Source organism: Dromiciops gliroides, chromosome 3, assembly GCF_019393635.1.
Source record: "Dromiciops gliroides isolate mDroGli1 chromosome 3, mDroGli1.pri, whole genome shotgun sequence".
Taxonomy (NCBI): domain Eukaryota; kingdom Metazoa; phylum Chordata; class Mammalia; order Microbiotheria; family Microbiotheriidae; genus Dromiciops; species Dromiciops gliroides.
In genome coordinates this window covers 41300239-41318463 of record NC_057863.1, presented here as the reverse complement: position 1 = coordinate 41318463, position 18225 = coordinate 41300239, and the positions used below count along the sequence as shown (strand labels likewise).

The window sequence follows — 18225 nt, the reverse complement described above, 5'->3', positions numbered from 1 at the left end:
TATCACACGTCTCCCAATGCTGGTCTTCTCCCCCTCTATGATTAATATACTTTTATTATCTCCTTTCTCAACCATCTTTCCATGTAGGATCTTATTTTGTAACCTCCTAGTAAGTTTATATATACTTCCATGGATACCATTGTATATCTAGATGAGTTTATTTCTGGAGGATCCTTGTATTTATCCTTACAAAGCACCTAGAAAATATATCTGTTGCAGAACACAGTGAGTGGCCAGGTTCCAGAGTGCTAAAAACATACTAACACGATACCCTTGGCATAGATTCCCTTTTAGCTTCCAAATTCGAATTGTTTTCTCCAAAGCTACACATGGGTAGAGCCTGGGCAGTTTAGAGAACACCTCTTCCTGGCCCCTCTCCCTCTCATTACAAAAATTTTGATAGATTGTTGTGATGCCACTAATAATGTCATGGCAGAAGCACTGGAAATAAAATGATGTTCTCATTAGTACTCAATTTATGAGTAATATTCTAATAAATAAGTGATTGCCAAATCACTGGGGAATAGAAACATTGAAAATATAAAGAATATCAAAATTGGACATCTGTTGCCTACATGACAGTGAATAGAACGCTCAATTCAGAGTCAGGAAGACCCAAATTCAAAACCTGTCTATTGATTAGCCATTATAATCCTGGACAAGTCACTTAACTTATTTGTACCTATTTCTTCATCTGTAAAATGAGGCAATTGGACTCAATGACCACTAATGTCTCTTCAAAATGTAGGAACAAAAGAAATGGTTTTGCCCCATACCATTTATTGTTCCACGTGGGGCCCGTTGGAGAGTGGGGTGGGGAAGCGTCATTAATGTTTGTAAAATAAGAGTTCAGCTGAAGGAAATGCTTTAAGGGTAGGAAACATGATTTCAGCGCCAAGTGGTTCAATGAATTACTTCTTTGTCTTTTCTTCTTTTTCCTTTTTTATTGTTCATACTTATGACTCTCAGTGTGGGGTAGCTCCCTCCAACAATGCATATTGACAACTTCTATATAATTTGTTATCTTAAAACCTAGCCTGGAGCCATTGAGTGGTTTAATCCCTTTGCCATAATCACACAGACTGCATGAGTCAGAAGCCAGACTTAAGCCCACTTCTGCCTGACTCTGAGGCCAGACACTCTATCTACTCTGCCACATTATCTTTAAATATTTAAATATTAAGAACTTAGGACACTATTATTTAGTGTCTACTCTGCTCAGTAGTAATGGATATCGGATGCCACTGTATCCTCTGTTGCTGAGTACATCTCCTTAAAATGTATTTATACAACAATTTTATTTTCAGGTATATTGTCTCCCTCTATCTCATTTGCACTTTGGGTGGGTTTTTTTTTATTTTACTATTCTGTTAATGTTCCAGAGTCCTAGAGATGATGGGTAAAAAAACTAGCACAAATAGAATCAGGATTCTTATGTGGTTGGAAACAAGCATGCACAAATCCTGGAGAACAAATTACATAGAAGAGTTGCTGCACTGGGCAGTAATATGCATAGATTAGAAAACAAATTAATTGCATATACATCACTGAAAATCTAAGTGACAAGTACAAAGTGGGTCCTAGTGTCTTCTAAGTATTCAGATTTTTTAAAAATCTGGTTTAAGGCTAATAAGCCTTTTTTAATTTTAATATTGTAACTCTAAATATTAATGCCTAGAGGGTGTGGTTTCTAAGTTGAAATCATTAACCATGCTTATAAGGGTTGTATTTCTATTGGTTGTATTTCTAAATAAATAAGACATGAGTTCCTCCTTTTGGGGCAAATGTGATTTCATTTGGGTAGGGAGTTCCCAGTGAGGGAAATCCCTCTCTCAACACAGATCAACACCTGTTCTCCTTCTTAGTCTTAGAGACTGAGAAGTTTTGTGACCCACCCAGGTTCACATGTGCAGCCAATATTTGATCAAGGTGGGATTCGAACCCAGATCTCCCTGTCGATGAGATTGGCTCTCTATCTACTATGCAGCACTTACTGTCAGGAAAAAAAAATACATCCTTTCTGGAGCCTCACCTTTTGTCTTCCAGCAGCCTCTATTCCAATTTGGATCCCCTTTCTCTTTCCTTCCTTAAAATGACCAAACATCAACAAGTTGAGAAAGAAGCCCCATTGGATAGTGGGGCTTCAACACTGGCCAGTTCAAAACTCATTCTTTACTTGGGTACTATATATAGTGTTCTGGGTTTACACTAAAAGGTTTGACTTTTCAGTCTTCACAAGCAAACACCCTAAATGGAATGACAACTGACTTGACAAAAGGAAAGTAACACATGGCCCAACTCTGCTGTTGGTGCTGAGAAGATGGTGTAAGAGCCAGGGATTCTCCAGGCTTCTTAGCCCACTATAGTCTTGAGGGGCATCTGTAATCATGTCCTATGCCAAAAGGCTCATTCACCAGGAGAGGAATAAGCATGATCAGGGACAAGAGGGAGTGAAAACAACATCCTTTCTATGGTGTCTGTGTTCCAAACACTTCCAGGTTCTCAACCCTATTTATAGAGGGGAAGGGAAGAGAAGAGAGAAGTAGACTTACCAAAGGGTCAAGTGAGGGATGAGATGAGAACAGAAAGGAACAGAGAGGCTAGTGTGTGGAGAGAAGAGGAGAGATGCACCTGGACAATGTCAACTACTAGAATAACCATATGTTATCATCGGACAAGCAGCATAAATACTGTACTTTCTTAATTAATTTATTTATTTATTTAGAATTTTCACCCCACTTTAAATGTAAAAACAAATTATAACATCAATCTTTGAAATATTGTGTTCCAAATTCTCTTCCTTCCTCCCTATCCCCCCTTAAGAACTCAAGCAATTCAATATGTTATACATATGTAGTTGTTCAAAACATAGCAGACAAAAGAAACTTTAGAAAAAGCAACTAACAACAACAAAATGTATTTCCATCTGTATTCAGATACAATGAGTTCTTTCTCTGTAGATGGATTGCATTTTTCCTAAGTCCTTCAGAGTTGGATCATTGCATTGCTGAGAATAACTGTTGAGACCTTGGTTTTTTTGTTTTTTTTCCGGGGCAATGAGGGTTAAGCGACTTGCCCAGGATCACACAGCTAGTGTCAAGTGTCTGAGGCCAGATTTGAACTCAGGTCCTCCTGAATCTAGGGCCAATGCTTTATCCAGTGTGCCACCTAGCTGCCCCAATTTTGTACTTTCTGGAAGGTAGGCAGGGTAGGTGTCCACCTGTTCTTTCCAGGGCATAAAATAATTCCTTTTTTTAAAAAATCCCTTTCCCATTGAATCTCTTCAAACATTTAAAGCACTATCCCATGGAAGAGGATGTAGTCTTCTTGTGTTGCCCCAGAGGGCAGAATGAGGACCAGTAGATGGAAGCTACATTGAAACAGATTTTTACTTAGTAGAAGCAGTTAGAGAGGTAGCATGGTGGCATAGAGAGCTGGCCTTAGAGCCAGGAAGACCTAGGTTCAAATCCTGCCCTGGCCATGTGACCTTGGGCAAGTTTCTTAATCAATTAGTGTTCTAAGCATCTCTCTTATTCTCCAATTTTCAGAGAAGAAACTGACCTATATTAGAAGAGGGAGTTCCCAATACCAATAAAATCACAGGTCCAATTCCTATTGCCCTATAAGGGAGTGTTTTTTAATCATCAAAGCTGTCCAAAACTGGCAAGGTCTACTCGCAACCTAGGCATTGGGAAGCCCATTGTGTCTGAAACTACTCAATCTGGGGCTGGGTGGAAACATTGTAGAATATGGGAAGGAATCCTGGATTTGGAGATAAAGGAACTGGGTTCAAATTCTAATTCTCCTACTTGCAAACAGTATGGTCAAGTAAGACATATAACATCTCTGGGCCTCAGTTTCCTCACTTGTAATTTGAAGGGGTTGGAGTAAATTACCTCCAAGGTGTCTCTAATCCCCACACTCTGGTCAGGGATATTGGAAAAGGAATTCCTGCTTGGAGAAGTTGGACTAAATGACTTCTTCTCTGACTCAGAGTGTACATTCACATGATTAGAGATACTCCTGAAGAGTCTTCTGGAGGTGTGTGCATGTCACTGGGGGAAGGTGTTATGCAACCTGTAAAAATGGACACTGTTGTAGACATTGTTCTCCTGATTGTAATCATTTCACTCTAAACTGATGATAGATCATGCTGCCCCCCTCCTGACTGAGACGATGAATTCAGTCTGAAGAAAGAGACACACATGTTTGGACGTGGCCAGTGTGGGAATTTGTTTTATTTGATTTTGCATGTTTATTACAAGAATTTAGTTTTTCTTTCTCTTCCCCCCACTAGGGTAGTGGGGTTGGAGAGAGAGAAAAATAAATGTTTTGTAACTGAAAATTTCTATTTCGTTATATTTAATTTTAAAAATTAAATTTAATTACATTTCATTTTAAAAGTAACATATCAGCAAGAATTAATCAATCTATCTAGGTATGGCCTGTTATCCTCTGTTCTTCCTTGGCCAAGACTGGGCTCTAAGGGAATGGGATGATGTCTATTAGGTTGCTGTTGCTGGGAAGAAGTAGAGGAAGGTCCAGAACCTGCCCTGCTGCAATGGACTGGACTGGGCTGCAAGGAGGAGTGAATCCAGGAAAAGGAAGACATGTAGGAAGAAAGGGGAGGAGGGAAGGAGGATAAAGCATTTATTAAGCCCTTACTATTTGCCGGGCACTGTACTAAGTCTTGATGATACCAATACAAACACAGAGATATCTCCTCATTCCAACTGGAAAAGACAACCCCTAGAGGGGAACTAAAAATGGGGTGGGGTCCAAGGGAAAGGAGAGGGTCAGGAAGTGAAAAGAGGGCCCAGTTCCAGGCAAGATAAGGCAAAAGCTCATCTATCAGAGCCATCCAGGGCAGAATCTGGACAATTTCAGTGGAAGAAGGTTGAAGAGGGTGGCCGTAGTGGAAACAACACGATCCACAAACAGCAGGAAGTAAGGGGAACCTCGGGTGCATGAGGTATCTGGGGAGAAGCATGGACATCATACTTTCAGCCTGGCGGAGGCTTTGATCTTCCATGAGTCCGGCTCTTCTATCAAGCCCATCCTAGCACATGAGCAGCTCTCCACTTCCCATGGAAGGGTGGTAACCCTCCCTTGGAGAGATATCCTACTGCTAAAGTAGTAAACAAAAGTCTCAGGTGTCTTGCAGGTGCCTCTTGAGTTCTGGTGGAGGTCAAATGGAGTGAAATGGGGAGAGTCAGGTGGCCATGACTCATTTTATTACAACATCATTGTTTTGGGCTTATTTTAGGCTCGACTCACCAAAGAACAGCGCTGGGGAAGTGCACTACTCTCCAGAAACCATTCCTTAGAAGAGGAATTTGAGAGGGCAAAAGCAGCAGTGGAGGTAAGTTTTTAAAAGTGCCCTCTTTTATACTTTTTTTCTAAGCAAAAGCTCAAAACCACAATCTTCCAGGACATAGAGGAGACAGACCATCCTCCTTCAGTGACTCCAGGAACTCCCTCCCATGGCACTAGTAGCGACCCACACATATGTTCTCCTCTAATACAGTTCTTATCCACTAATCCATATCTTCTTGTAAATCAAGGCATCTTAGTGTGGGGTCCAAGGATAGATTTCATGGGGACTGTCAACTTGAATGGGGAAAAAATTACATCTTTATTTTCATTAACTTCTAACTGAAACTTAGTGTTTCTTTCCATTGCTTAAAAATCCTTCTTTTAAGAATGAATCTCAAGGCTTCACCGCTGGAGTCTCTGACTCCAAAGACATGAAGAACCACTTCTATAAATCTTTTATTTATTTATTTATTTGTTTGTTTGTTTGTTTTTTGGTATGGCAATGAGGGTTAAGTGACTTGCCCAGAGTCACATAGCTAGTAAGTGTCAAGTGTCTGAATCCAGGACCAGTGCTTTATCCACTGAGCCACCTAGCTGCCCCTATAAATCGTCAAGATGGAGTGACTCAACATGCTTGGGAACCTGCCTCTCATTCTGATAGTACAAGGAGAACACCAGGGGCTAGAGGCTCTCCATAGGTTAACCCTCTTTCTTTTTGTGTGACCTGTCCTTATAGCTACAGAAAATCATCATGTTTTTTCATCTTTATTGTGTCATATACCAAAGGTACCTTAGGTGTGAAACTGGGCAGCTAGATGGTGCAATGGATAGAGCACTGGACTTGGAATCAGAAAGACTCATCTTCATGAGTTCAAATCTAGCCTCAGATACTTAGTTAGCTTCGTGACCTCCTGGAAGGTCACTCAACCTGTTTGCCTCAATTTCTTTACCTATAAAATGAGTTAGAGGAGGAAAGGGGAAACCACTTCAGTATCTTTGCCAAGAAGACCACAGAATCCTATAGTTAGAACTGGAAATGACTTTAAAGACCATCCAGTACACCTGCCCCACATTTTATAGATGAGGAAATTGAGGTATAGAAAAGGTAAGTGACTTAAGCAGAGTCAAAGACTAGTAAGTGCCTGAGAAAGAACCCACTTGAAAATGGAATATGGTCAAATGGGGGAGAAATATTCCTTCTGGTTCAAACTATAGGGATACTGACCAATACCTGAGCTGGGTTGGTTTATGAGTTTGGAGCATATATGATTCAGGAAAATACAACTAGTGAGGACCTCTCCTTCATTATTGATCCAAGATCTTGAATACCATAATTATCCTGGGAATGTAGTTCATTTCAAGGGCTATCAGAGGTTGGACAAAATGATGACCTCCATTCTCTCTGTAACAATGCACTTGAGTTTTAATCAAATCACCATTTGCCCGTTAGCCCTCCTTGTACGCTTTCCATTCTGAGTAATAGCTCCATCATCATGTCCAATCAGTCCTAGGAAGCCCTACGAGAGCACTAATTCATCTTATTAAAGTTCAATCCACCCAATTTTCTTTTTTAAATCCTGATTTCTTTTTCTTTTAAAAAAGTGCAGTTGGGTTTAGTGCTCTTCAGAGTGGATGAAACCAGCCAAGTCCCATCATCTGACTGTTCACATTTCCTGAGCCTGCAGGAATGATCCTCAATTTCGCTTGTACATAGATTTGTCAGACCCTGGCGTTAGCTAACGGGGATTGACCTCCCGCTGTGTTCAGAACATTGTGTCAGGAAGCATACAAAAGAAAAGAAGATACAGCCTTTGACTAGCTTTTGTAATGCTTATAATTGAGATGACAAAACATTCATGAAAAGAAAATCAGTTACCAACAAAATAACATAGTACAGACACACAGAACATTGGATGCTAGGGTGGGCAAGGACCTTAGAGATCCCCTAATCCAACCTCCCATTCAGTGCAGGAATTCCTTGGATAGGCACTGTGCAAAGGCATGAAGGGTAGAATTGGTCATGGGGGATGTTGGATTCCATCGTAAGCAAATTAACTTGGTTGGAACTGAGACTGTTTTGAGGAGTAAAGAGAAATGCTGCTAGAGGTGATGGGAGAGTGGAGAAGAGGAGTCACCCATATAGACCTCTGATCTAGAACTCCAGGAGCAATCAAGTACAACCCCCTCATTTTACATATTTTACCTCCTTTTTCCGAGATCCAGGAAGGAAGTGCCTTTGCCCAGGGTCACATGATTAGTGTGTATCAGAGGTAAGACTTTTAAGTTCATAAATCCCCCTGACTCCCAGTCCAGTGCCCTATTCTCTGTATCATGCTGTGGAAGAGAGAATTGGATGGAGACTTTGGATGAAAACCCAAGCAAAAGAGTTTCAATTTGAGACAACTGATACTAAGGAGCCAGTATCCCAGTTCAGAAACTTACCCCCTTGCCCTCAACTATCAAAACAACCTCCTATTTCATCTTCCTGCCTCTTGTCTTCCCCTTTGACTCCCTTGACTTCTTCACAGCACTACCAAAGCAAATATTCTGACTCACCATTCGATTGAATCATTCCTGGGCTCAGCAACTTTCAGTGGTTCCCTGTCAGATAAAACATACACTCCTTGGCCTTCCATACAAGGCCTTCCACGACTTGCCCCTCTGGCCTTGTTTTAGAGTCTTCACACACAGTCTTTCGCTGGTCTTCACACACTGCGCTCCAGCCAGGCTAGATTATTCGCTCTTCCCCAGTGACATCCTACCATCTCCATCTTGGTGTACAAATAACAACAATGACAACCAGCATTTCTACAGCATTTTAAGGTTAACAAAAGGCTTTCCACACATTATCTCATTCCATTCTCACCACAACCCTGGGAGGTAGGCTCTATAAACATTCTCCTCCCCATTTTAGATATGAGGAAATTGAGGTCAGATGAGTGACTTGGTCATGTCATGCTACTAATGTCAGAGACAAAATTAAAAGAGTAATGGCAATTTGGAGCCAAGGACCCGGTCCCGATCTCAGCTCTCTTACTTAACTATCTGTGTAGGCTTTGGCTTTGAATTTCTCACGTGCAAAGAAGAGGAAGTTGGACCTCTTAGGTCTCTTTTAGGCCTAATTCTTGTTATCTTCTGATTTCACCTGTGTGAAAGCATCCCTATGGCTAGAATAGCATCTATCCATCCACCTCTCCCCATACCTACCTACTTGCATTTTTCCCTTCCTTCAAGGCCATCCCATCCAATGCAGGTATGGGGAGAAAAAAGGTTTGGAGTAAGAGGCCTAGAGTTCACAATCTACCTCTGTCATGTACTACCTGTGGGACGTTGAGCAAGTCACTTATCACATCCAGGTCTGAAGTCAGGAAGTCTCATCCCCCTGAGTTCAAATCTGGCCTCTGACACTAGCTATGTGGCCCTGGGCAAGTCGCTTTTTGCTTTTTGCCTCCCTTTCTTCACCTATAAAATGACCTGAAGAAGGAAATGGCAAATTATTCCACTATCTCTGTCAAGAAAACCCCATATGGGATGACAAAGAGTCAAACACTACTGAAACGACTGAACAACCTTCACGATATACGCGAAACCAGTACCTGTCAGAGTGAGGACTTAAATCCACATCTTCCTGACTCCAAGATCTGCTGTGACCAATAGGTTATTCAGTCCTATGAACTACGCCTCTCCCTGATGTTGTCTGACTTTAAAGTATATTCATGAAAGTTATTTAGAAAAAAATATCCAGGAAAGGACAGAAAGAGACACACAAAAGAAAGACATCTTTGAAAGCCAACATGAGGTGGAATTTATTATTTCCTTAATTTATTATATACTTAAAGAGAAAACCCACGATATGCACAGTAGAGATCTGTAGCTTCCTCTTTTTCAGATCCCCTCTGCAGATAGAAATGTTGATTCAGTTTGGTGTTAAATTCTGAATAAAAGCTAATTAAATTTTTAAACACCAATGGGCTGTAATCAGGGTTAGACTTAGAAATAAGATCTATTTTTTCAATACCCAATGTGGTGGGTGAGTTCATATTGAAGCATTAAAGAATATAATGTCAAAATCTTGTGCATTCTGTGCCAAATTGTGTAAAGCAAGTGGCCACAGCAAAGAGATGTGTTGCAGAACAAAGAGAATTTTTAAAGATATTACAAAAAAGAAAAAAGCCCAGTAGAAACAAACTTGCCTCATGACACATCACAAGACCATTCCAGAAAAGAGGAGAACTGAGACTGAACGTCTAAGCCTTTTCTTAGTTGTTTTATTTTCCCTGAAAATAGGTTTTTCAGAAATAGAGAGGTTGTATGGGTCCTCTGGATTCTGATGATTAGCACAGCAAACTTGACCTCCCCACTCAGTACTAGGGGTCTTATTTATATACCCTGAGTACAGAGGGAAGGGGTCCCTCAGATACCTGCCTTCTCTCCCATATCCAACATTTGACTCACAGTCTGTAGCCTCCACACACTGTCAGCTATTAAAATTTCTTTCCTATGAAAGGGGAGATGATGGATTCCATGGACCCATGGAATTCCTGCAGAGCCTTAGAAACTCCCTAAGCTGCCTCCAGAAAGCAAGAATAGAGACTATTTTCCTTCCTCAGAATGGAGGAGAATGCTTGACTGAACTATACGTCCTCAAAGATGTGAACATGCATGCACATATACAGAGTACACACAAACATGACCACAAATGTACAATGCACATACATGCACACATACTCTTCAAAGCCATTTGACCATGGTCAGAATAAAGTGCATATTGGTCTTGAAGTCAGGAAGATCTGAGGCCATGGAGTCTGACCACTCAGTCCAACTGAGGCCCAGAAAGCTTAGTCACCTTACCCAATGCCACATGGGTTATAATTGGTAATGATGGGATTCGAACTCAGGATCTATGACCCTAACTCCTTCTACTGCATCACACTCCCTTCCAGTCCTTAGTACAGCATCTAGCACATAGCAGGTGCTTAATAAATGCATAGTGAATGAATAAATGAAGATATCATTGGAACAATGGAGGAAACATGTTTATTATTTCTTTTCCATCCTCTTACAACATGCTATGCAGCATGCAGTAATTTCCATAGACTAGAATAGCAAAAAAAAAATCAATCAACAAACATGTTAAGTGCTTACTATGTGCTAGGTGCTGTGCTAAGCACTTAACATGTAAAGACAAATTTTAAAGTCTTTTCCATCAAATTGTGTACTTTCTAACAAGAAAAAGAGCACACAAGTGTATATGTATATATGTATACACATATTTACACATATATACACTTGTGTGCTCTTTTTCTTGTTAGGAAGTAAACTATTTTATGTGTGTATGTATATATCATCCTATACATGTGCACGTATATACATACCTATATGCATAAATACAAGGTAACCTTAAAGGATAAATAATTAGCAACTGGGAGTCTGGGAAAGATCCCCAGAGAAAGGTGGTATTTGGGTTGTTTTTAAGTAAACCGGGGATTTTAAGGGGCAGAAGTGTTGAGGGAGAGAATTCTAGGCAAGGAGGACAGCCGTTGCAAAGGGCCTAAGATGAGAGATGAAACATCCTGGGTGACAAATGGCAAGTGGGCCAGTGTGACTATACCTCAGAGGACATGGCAGAGAGTAATGTAATGTGAAAGAAGGGAAAGATAGGAAAAGACCAAGTTATGAAGAGTTTTAGATGCTAAACAAAATAGTTTACATACGATGCTAGAAGTCATTGGAATGTAATAGAGTTCATTGATTAGGGCAATGACATGATCAGCCCTGTTCTTTAGGGAAATCACTTTGGTGAATGAGTGGAAGATAGACAGGAATGAGGAGATACTAGAGGCATGGAGACCAATTAGGAAGCTGTCGAATTAGTCCAGGTGAGGAAAGAGTAGAAAGAAAAGGGCATATTTGAGGAATGTGGAGAAAGAAATTGCAAAATTTAACAACAAATTGGGTGTGGGGGGGGTAAATGAGAATGACCCCTGGCCTAGGGGACTGGGAAGATGTTGGTACCCTGAACAGTAATAGAAAGGTTCTGCAGAGTGGAGGGTTGGCAGGAGGTGAGGTAAAATAATAAGTTCTGTTTTGGAAATGTTGAGTTTGTGATGACTAATGGACCTCCAGTTCAAGTTGTCCAAGAGTTTGTGGTGGTGTTGGATGGAAGTGTTGAAGAAACATTTGGCTGAATCTATCCATCTGGGAGTTATTTCCATAGAGAGGATGATTGCACTCATCAGAGCTGATGAGATCACAGGGAGTACAGAAAGGAGAGAGGGAAGAGAGCCCAGCATCAAAGTTGGTAAAGCATCCTTCTAGGAGCACACTTGGACAGCCCTGAGAGTAACAGGCATGGGAAAGCCATAGTCTTTCCAGTTCCATTGCTGCTTCTGGGTTTGTTTTATGTGTTTTAATTAATGTTTTAATGACTGGACTTGTCCCCTGAGACAGTTTTGCTGTAGGCTGAAAGTTTAAAAATTAAATAACGAACTGAATAAATAATAGAATAAGAGAAAATAAGCAAGACCCACATTGGCAGAAGAAATGTCAGTGCCTCTCTTGCAACAGGACTCCAAGAATCACACAGTTGTATTTCAGAGATATTAGGGGTTATCTATCCCAGGGTTTCTTAAATTTTTTCCATTCTTTTCACCCAAGAAATTTTTACAAGACCCCGGGTATATAAGTATATAAAATAGGTAGACATAACGTTTTCCTGTTGCCAAATATTTCACAACCCCCATATTCAGTTACATGACCCCATATGTGCTTGACACCCAAAGTTTAAGAAGTTTTGATCCAGCCCCTCCTCTACTTGAACAAAAATTCTATTGCCAACAAGTAGTCATTCAGCCTTTGCTTGAAAACCTTCTGGGGTGGGGGAGGGGCAGCTAGGTGGCACAGCGTATAGGGTACCAGCCCTGGATTCAGGAGAACCTGAGTTCAAATCCGGCCTCAGACACTTGACACTTACTAGCTGTGTGACCCTGGGCAAGTCACTTAACCCTCACTGCCCTGCAAAAACAAAAATAAAACACACAAAAAAAAACCTTCCAGGAAGGTTACATTCCAATGCAGCCCATTCTATTTTTAGAGAATCCCAGCTAAAGTCCCTCCTTCTACAGGAAGGTCTCCTTTAATGTTAGTGCTTTCCCTCTATTGATTACTACAGTTTACTCTGTATATAATTTGTTTGTATGTCATTGTCCTATGAGGCTGTGAGCTTCTTGAAATCAGGTGCTTTCTTTTGTTACTTTGTACTTCCAGTGCTTAGAACAGTGCCTGGTAGAGTAAGTGCTTAATAAATATTTACTGACTGACAACTCTAATTCTTAGGAAATTTTCCCTTATCTCACCTAAATTTTTCTTTTTTAATTTCTATCCACCAGTCCCAATTCTTCCCTTTGGGACCAAGCATAACAAGTTTAATTACTTTTTCACATAGAAGCCATTCAGATACTTGAAGATAGTTATAATAACCCACCTAAAGTCTCCTATTTTCTATGCCAAACACCCCCAGTTCATCCATGAGTTTCACATAGAATTTTTTTTAGTGAGGCAATTGGGCTTAAGTGACTTGCCCAGGGTCACACAGCTAGTAAGTGTTAAGTGTCTGAGGCCGGATTTGAACTCAGGTACTCCTGGCTCCAGGGCTGGTGCTCTATCCACTGTGCCACCTAGCTGCCCCCCCACATAGAATCTTAAAGCTCTTCACTATCTTGGTTACTCTCCTCTGAGTGTGTTCCCATATGTCAAGGGCCTTCCTTAAATGTACCCCTTCCAAACAGAAAATCCTATTCCAAGGCACAGTAAAGCAAAACATAGTCCCAGGCACTATGACTCAGCACACCTTCAGTCTGTAAGCCCTTCTTTTGGCTTTCATCATGTTGTCGATACACATTGAGCCTGTCATATTCTTAAAATCCCAGGATCTTTTTCACAGAAGACAATTCACAGAATCAAAAACCTAGAAGATACCTCAAAGGTCATCTAGTTCAAGCCATATCACAAGAAAAAAAAAAGAATCCCCTCTAATCCCCCAACCAGTGGGTATCTTCTAGGCTTGAAGATTTACAATGGGGCAGGAAGTGGGATTCACTACCTCTGGACATAGCTCATTCTACCTCCAACAGATATAATTGTTGGGAAATGTTTACTTATACAGAGCCTCAATCTGCCTCATGCCACCTTTCCCTACCACTCCTGTTTTCACCCTCCCAGGACCAAGCATAACAAGTCTAAATATATCTTCTCATGAGTCACAAAATTCAACAAAATGAAATCGATCAACATTTATTACACATCAACAATGTACCAGGTATGGTGCTGGGGAGGGGATAGGATATCCCAGTACTTCCCCTCAAGGATTATAGATATATTCTACTAGGGGAGGCAGGTGAACATACAATCAACTTAACCAACAAGCATTTAAGTTCCTCTTATGACCCAGGGACAGCCTTGGGCACTGGAAACACAAAGACCCAAATGAAGGGGAAGGGGTGGGTTAGAATTTGTGCATAGACGAAGCAAGCATTTAAGTCACCATATCCATAAAATCACAAGTCCATATTATGAAAATACCTAGAGATAGATATTTGGATAGATATATATGTAGCTATCTATAGCTATGTATATCATATCTATATATGTGTGTATACATAAAAAATCTGTTTGTATGTATGTAATTGAGAATGTATGTACATAGTTGGATAGCATTTTCAAACTATGATCCAGGGGCTGATCACCATCTGATCTTCATTTTCTTTGGAGGGGAAAGGCAGGGAATACACATTTATATAACTCCTACTATATGCCAACCATTATGCTAAACATTTATAAGTATTATCTCCTTTGGTCCTCACAACTTTATGAGATAGGTGCTGTCATTGTCGCCATTTTTGCAATTGAAGGAACTGAGGCAAACTGAGGTTAAATGACTCACCAAGGATCACATAGCTAATAAGTGACTCAAGGAAGTCTCCATGCATGGAGTTCCCCACAAAGATGAAATCACAGATCCAAAACAATAACAACATAATAGTGTGTATAAGTGAGTATATGCCAAAAACATTGTATATGTAAGGAAAGTAGCTATTTTCACATGGTTATGATGCAGACCCTAAAATGCAGTTGAAACTTTTAAAATTCATTATGCGTTTTTTGGCCGATCACTCTAGCTCCCTGCTCTGTCTCCTCATCTGTCCAATGGAAGGGGGCACTGAACTAGATGGCCTGAGGTCCCTTCCTATATCTTTGCTTAGGATACCCAAGATCCACCATATGTAGACCCAAAGAACAACTAACAAGAGTTCAAGGAACCCAGCAACAAAGGGAAGCATTTTCTTTCTAGACAATCATTTATTTTTCCCCTGAATCATCTTTGTAGTATCTGACTCTAAGTGTGATAGATGCCATAGACACACCAGACAAATTAGAAGGAAGTTGAGAGTGACTCTAAGGCTACTATCCTTAATCTTGGATTAACTATGAAATTGCTGACTTGGGAGCCCACCTACCCAGAAGATTATCTCTTCCTCCCATCCCCAGCCTATTTCACATTTCCTTTCTTTGAAAGTCTCACCTCTTTCAAGTAGGAGGAAGGGATTAATGGATTGAAAGCCTGTTACCTGCTGAATGTATTACACAAAATCGTCTTTGGGTCATATTTAATATTCTAAAAAGAACAATCTTCTCCCCTTCAGGAAAGTCAGAAAAGTCTCTTTGGGTAATGAATATAGTCACTGGATGAATATTTTAAGTTAACCCTTTTCAGATCCATATTACCTAGGGCTTGAAAAATCATCTAAATGAATATATCTCCCAGTGAAGAAACACTTTTTAAATTATTGAAAAGAAGCAATGAGATAAAATGTTTTGCATTTCCCTGGGGAAGATGGTAAAAATTCCTTTGCTCTTACATGACTAGACTTAGATCTCTTTCAGCCAAATAAAATTTACTTGTGATGGGAGAGAGAATCACATCCAACCCTGTTTTATAGGGATTTGTAGTAAATAAGAGATGAAGGAATAGAGAGCAGTTTAAGTGAATAAAATAAATTAAATGTCTTTTATTTCAACTTTGGACACAGATTCATATTAAATAAGTTTATATGGATTTTTATTTGCTGTTAGTATCCTAGAATGTCAGGCTTTCCAAGTGGGAGGGACCTCAGTGTTCACCAAGTCTAATGCAACTTGAACAAGTAGCCCTTCTCTAGGATCTTTGACAAGAAGTCATTTAGTCTTTACTTGAAGCCCTCTAGTGAGGACCAGTATGGTGTAATAATGTCTTGGCAAAGATAAAAACACGGGCTACAAATGCTCAAAGCCCAACAATGGTCACCAAATATGGTAAAAGTGTTTAAAAAAACTACCATAGAATGAAAAATTTATAACAGGATGTATTGCGGCACAGTAGATAAAGCACTGGCCCTGGATTCAGGAAGACCTGAGTTCAAATCCGGCCTCAGACACTTGACACTTAACTAGCTGTGTGACCCTGGGCAAGTCACTTAACCCTCATTGCCCTGCAAAAAGACAAAAAAGAAAAAACAACATAATGTGTCCATAGAAGTAATGTAGTCTAACCTTTTCTTTAGAGATGAGGAAACTGAGGCCCAGAAAGGTAAGTGACTTACCCATAGTCACACAACTCATAAGTGTCAGAGTTGTGATTTGAACCCATGTCCTCTGACTTGAAAGTCAATGTTCTTTCCACTGTACCACAATTTAAAATATTATGATTCCTGCTTGACTTGCTGGGACAGAGCAGGGAGAAACAGTGAAGTAGAGTTAAGGACCTTGTGATCATGAAAAAATGAGCAAGACTGGAGTTTGTCTTGCATAACCCACCAAGCCTGGGCATGTATGGTGTTCATTGAATGGCCAGTCAAGCCTTTCCACCAACATCATAACTAATGCCCACCAGACAGTAGCAGGATCTTAAGGAGGTGTTGACCACTCAAAAACTAGCATTATCTCTCCCTTACCCCTGCCCCAAAGCTGATGAATATGACATTAACTTGGTAGTAAGCAATTCCAGCACAATTTCCATCCTCTCTGACCTGTCAAATGCATGGGCCCTAAAGAAGTTTTCAATATAAAACCACCAGAAGGCATTCATTTGGTCATCCTTTTCATTCAATTCATCATTTATTAAGTTCCTACTGTTTGTAAAGCTAGCAGATGCACCAGTGCTCTTTGTAGAAGGGAAAGACAGCAATTTGGAATGGTGCCACATACCAATAAGAGCCCTTAACATTATGAATAACCATGACCAGGACCCTTCCCACAGATTTTGGGACTTCTGAATCAGCTCAAGTGCCAACTTTGTCACTTGCTAGCTATGGGGTCACAGGCAACTGACAGTACGCTAGTCTCTGGGATCCTTATTTATGGTTTGGCGGCCATGATTCTATTTATGTTTGACGCTGCTGCTCTATGTGACCTCTGTTGTGTTCTGGCTTGTAGCCCAAAGCATGGTCCATCTATGAAATGCACAGCAGGTAGATTTGGCATGGTCAGAGAAGGGCCTGATCTATGGGCTGCAGCTAGGAAGGTGGAGAGGGGGCCCTGGGGAGACAGATTTGGTTTGAGAACACCCAAAGGAGGGAGAAGGAGACTGAAGGAAGGACCCGGAGACAACAAAGACAAACCTCACCTACCTCAGTTTTGCCTAAGGCTGGCCTGAAGTGTCTGTCCTATTTTTAGCAATCTCAAGGGAACACGATTCAGAACTTTCCTATCTCAGTTATATCAATGTCTTCCAACCATTACCACCTGAATATGTTGGGGATTTTTTTCTATATAACCAATCTAAGTTCTCACTGTAGAAGCTGCAGCTATTTTCCTTTTGTTTTGTGATGAGGAGGAAAAAGAAAAAAGCTCTGCCGTTAAATATTCTTTCACATACTTAGGACACCCCCTCAACTTTATTTTCTATAAGCCAAATGATCTCATTCTTTAAGACTTTCCTCAAAACTCCTATTTTTCAAGGTATTTGTGGTGAGAAAAAAGTTTTTATATTCTTGAGCTGTACCCTAGCAGAGAACAAATTTTCTTGTCAAAAACATTTCCAGTATTAAGAACTCCTGATGTAGTGGAAGGGATACTAGGTGCAGAGGAACTGGGTTCAAATTCTGGCTTAGTCATTTAGTTCTCATGTGACCTTAAGCAATTCAATTCAATTCAATGAACATTTATGAAATGCCTACATTTTCAGGTAATAGGCAAACATACACTAAAATCAAAATTGTTCCCTGCCTTCAGGGAATTTAGGCCATACAACATGGAAACAGGAAGTATGAGATAATCCAAGCACTGAGTGACTAACCTGTGTGAAAACATGGAGACAAGATAAAATGTTGTCTACAGAAAACAGCAAGTTGATGAGTTTGGCTAAACATAGCATCTCTCAAGGAAATAATGTGAATTTAGAATGTAAAGATAGACTGGAAAAGGCTTATGAAGGGCTTTAAATGTCAAACTATATTTTTATTCTAGAGGTAGTAGGGAGCCACTAAAGTTTATTGAGCATAAAGGTGGCATGGTTAAATCTGTGCTGCAAAAATATCAATTTGGCAGCTGATCATAGTATCACAGTGTCTTAGAACTAGAGCTGGAAAGGCCTCAAGAGATATCCCTTCCACTCTCCCCTGCTCCCATTTTACAGATGGGGAAACCGAGGTCCACCCAAAGTCACTCAAGTAACAAGGTTGGAGCCAGGATTTTAGTCCAGTTCTTCAGTCTCCAGGGCCAGTGCTCTTTCCACGGACCACACTGTGTGTGTCAGACCTGATTTAGAATGTTTGTGGTGCAAGTGAAGAGGAAGAGACAGATGGAATAGATAGTCAGCCCTGATGTTTAAAAAACTGGTTTTAGCAGCACTGAAATACTGAAAAATTATTCCAG

At 40.4% G+C, this 18225-nt stretch overlaps 1 protein-coding gene across 10 annotated transcripts in view; it reads left to right on the top strand.

The window, feature by feature from the left end:
- PEX5L (peroxisomal biogenesis factor 5 like) overlaps positions 1-18225 on the top strand; it is a 283585-nt gene that overhangs the window by 217433 nt on the left and 47927 nt on the right. For all 10 annotated transcript variants that reach the window (XR_006355533.1, XM_043991868.1, XM_043991869.1 and 7 more), the window contains one exon: positions 5267-5362. Coding sequence is in view for 9 of the 10 variants with exons in the window: in XM_043991868.1 (XP_043847803.1) it covers positions 5267-5362 (96 nt within the window). In the remaining variant the exon portion in view is untranslated. The remainder of the gene's footprint in view (positions 1-5266; positions 5363-18225) is intronic.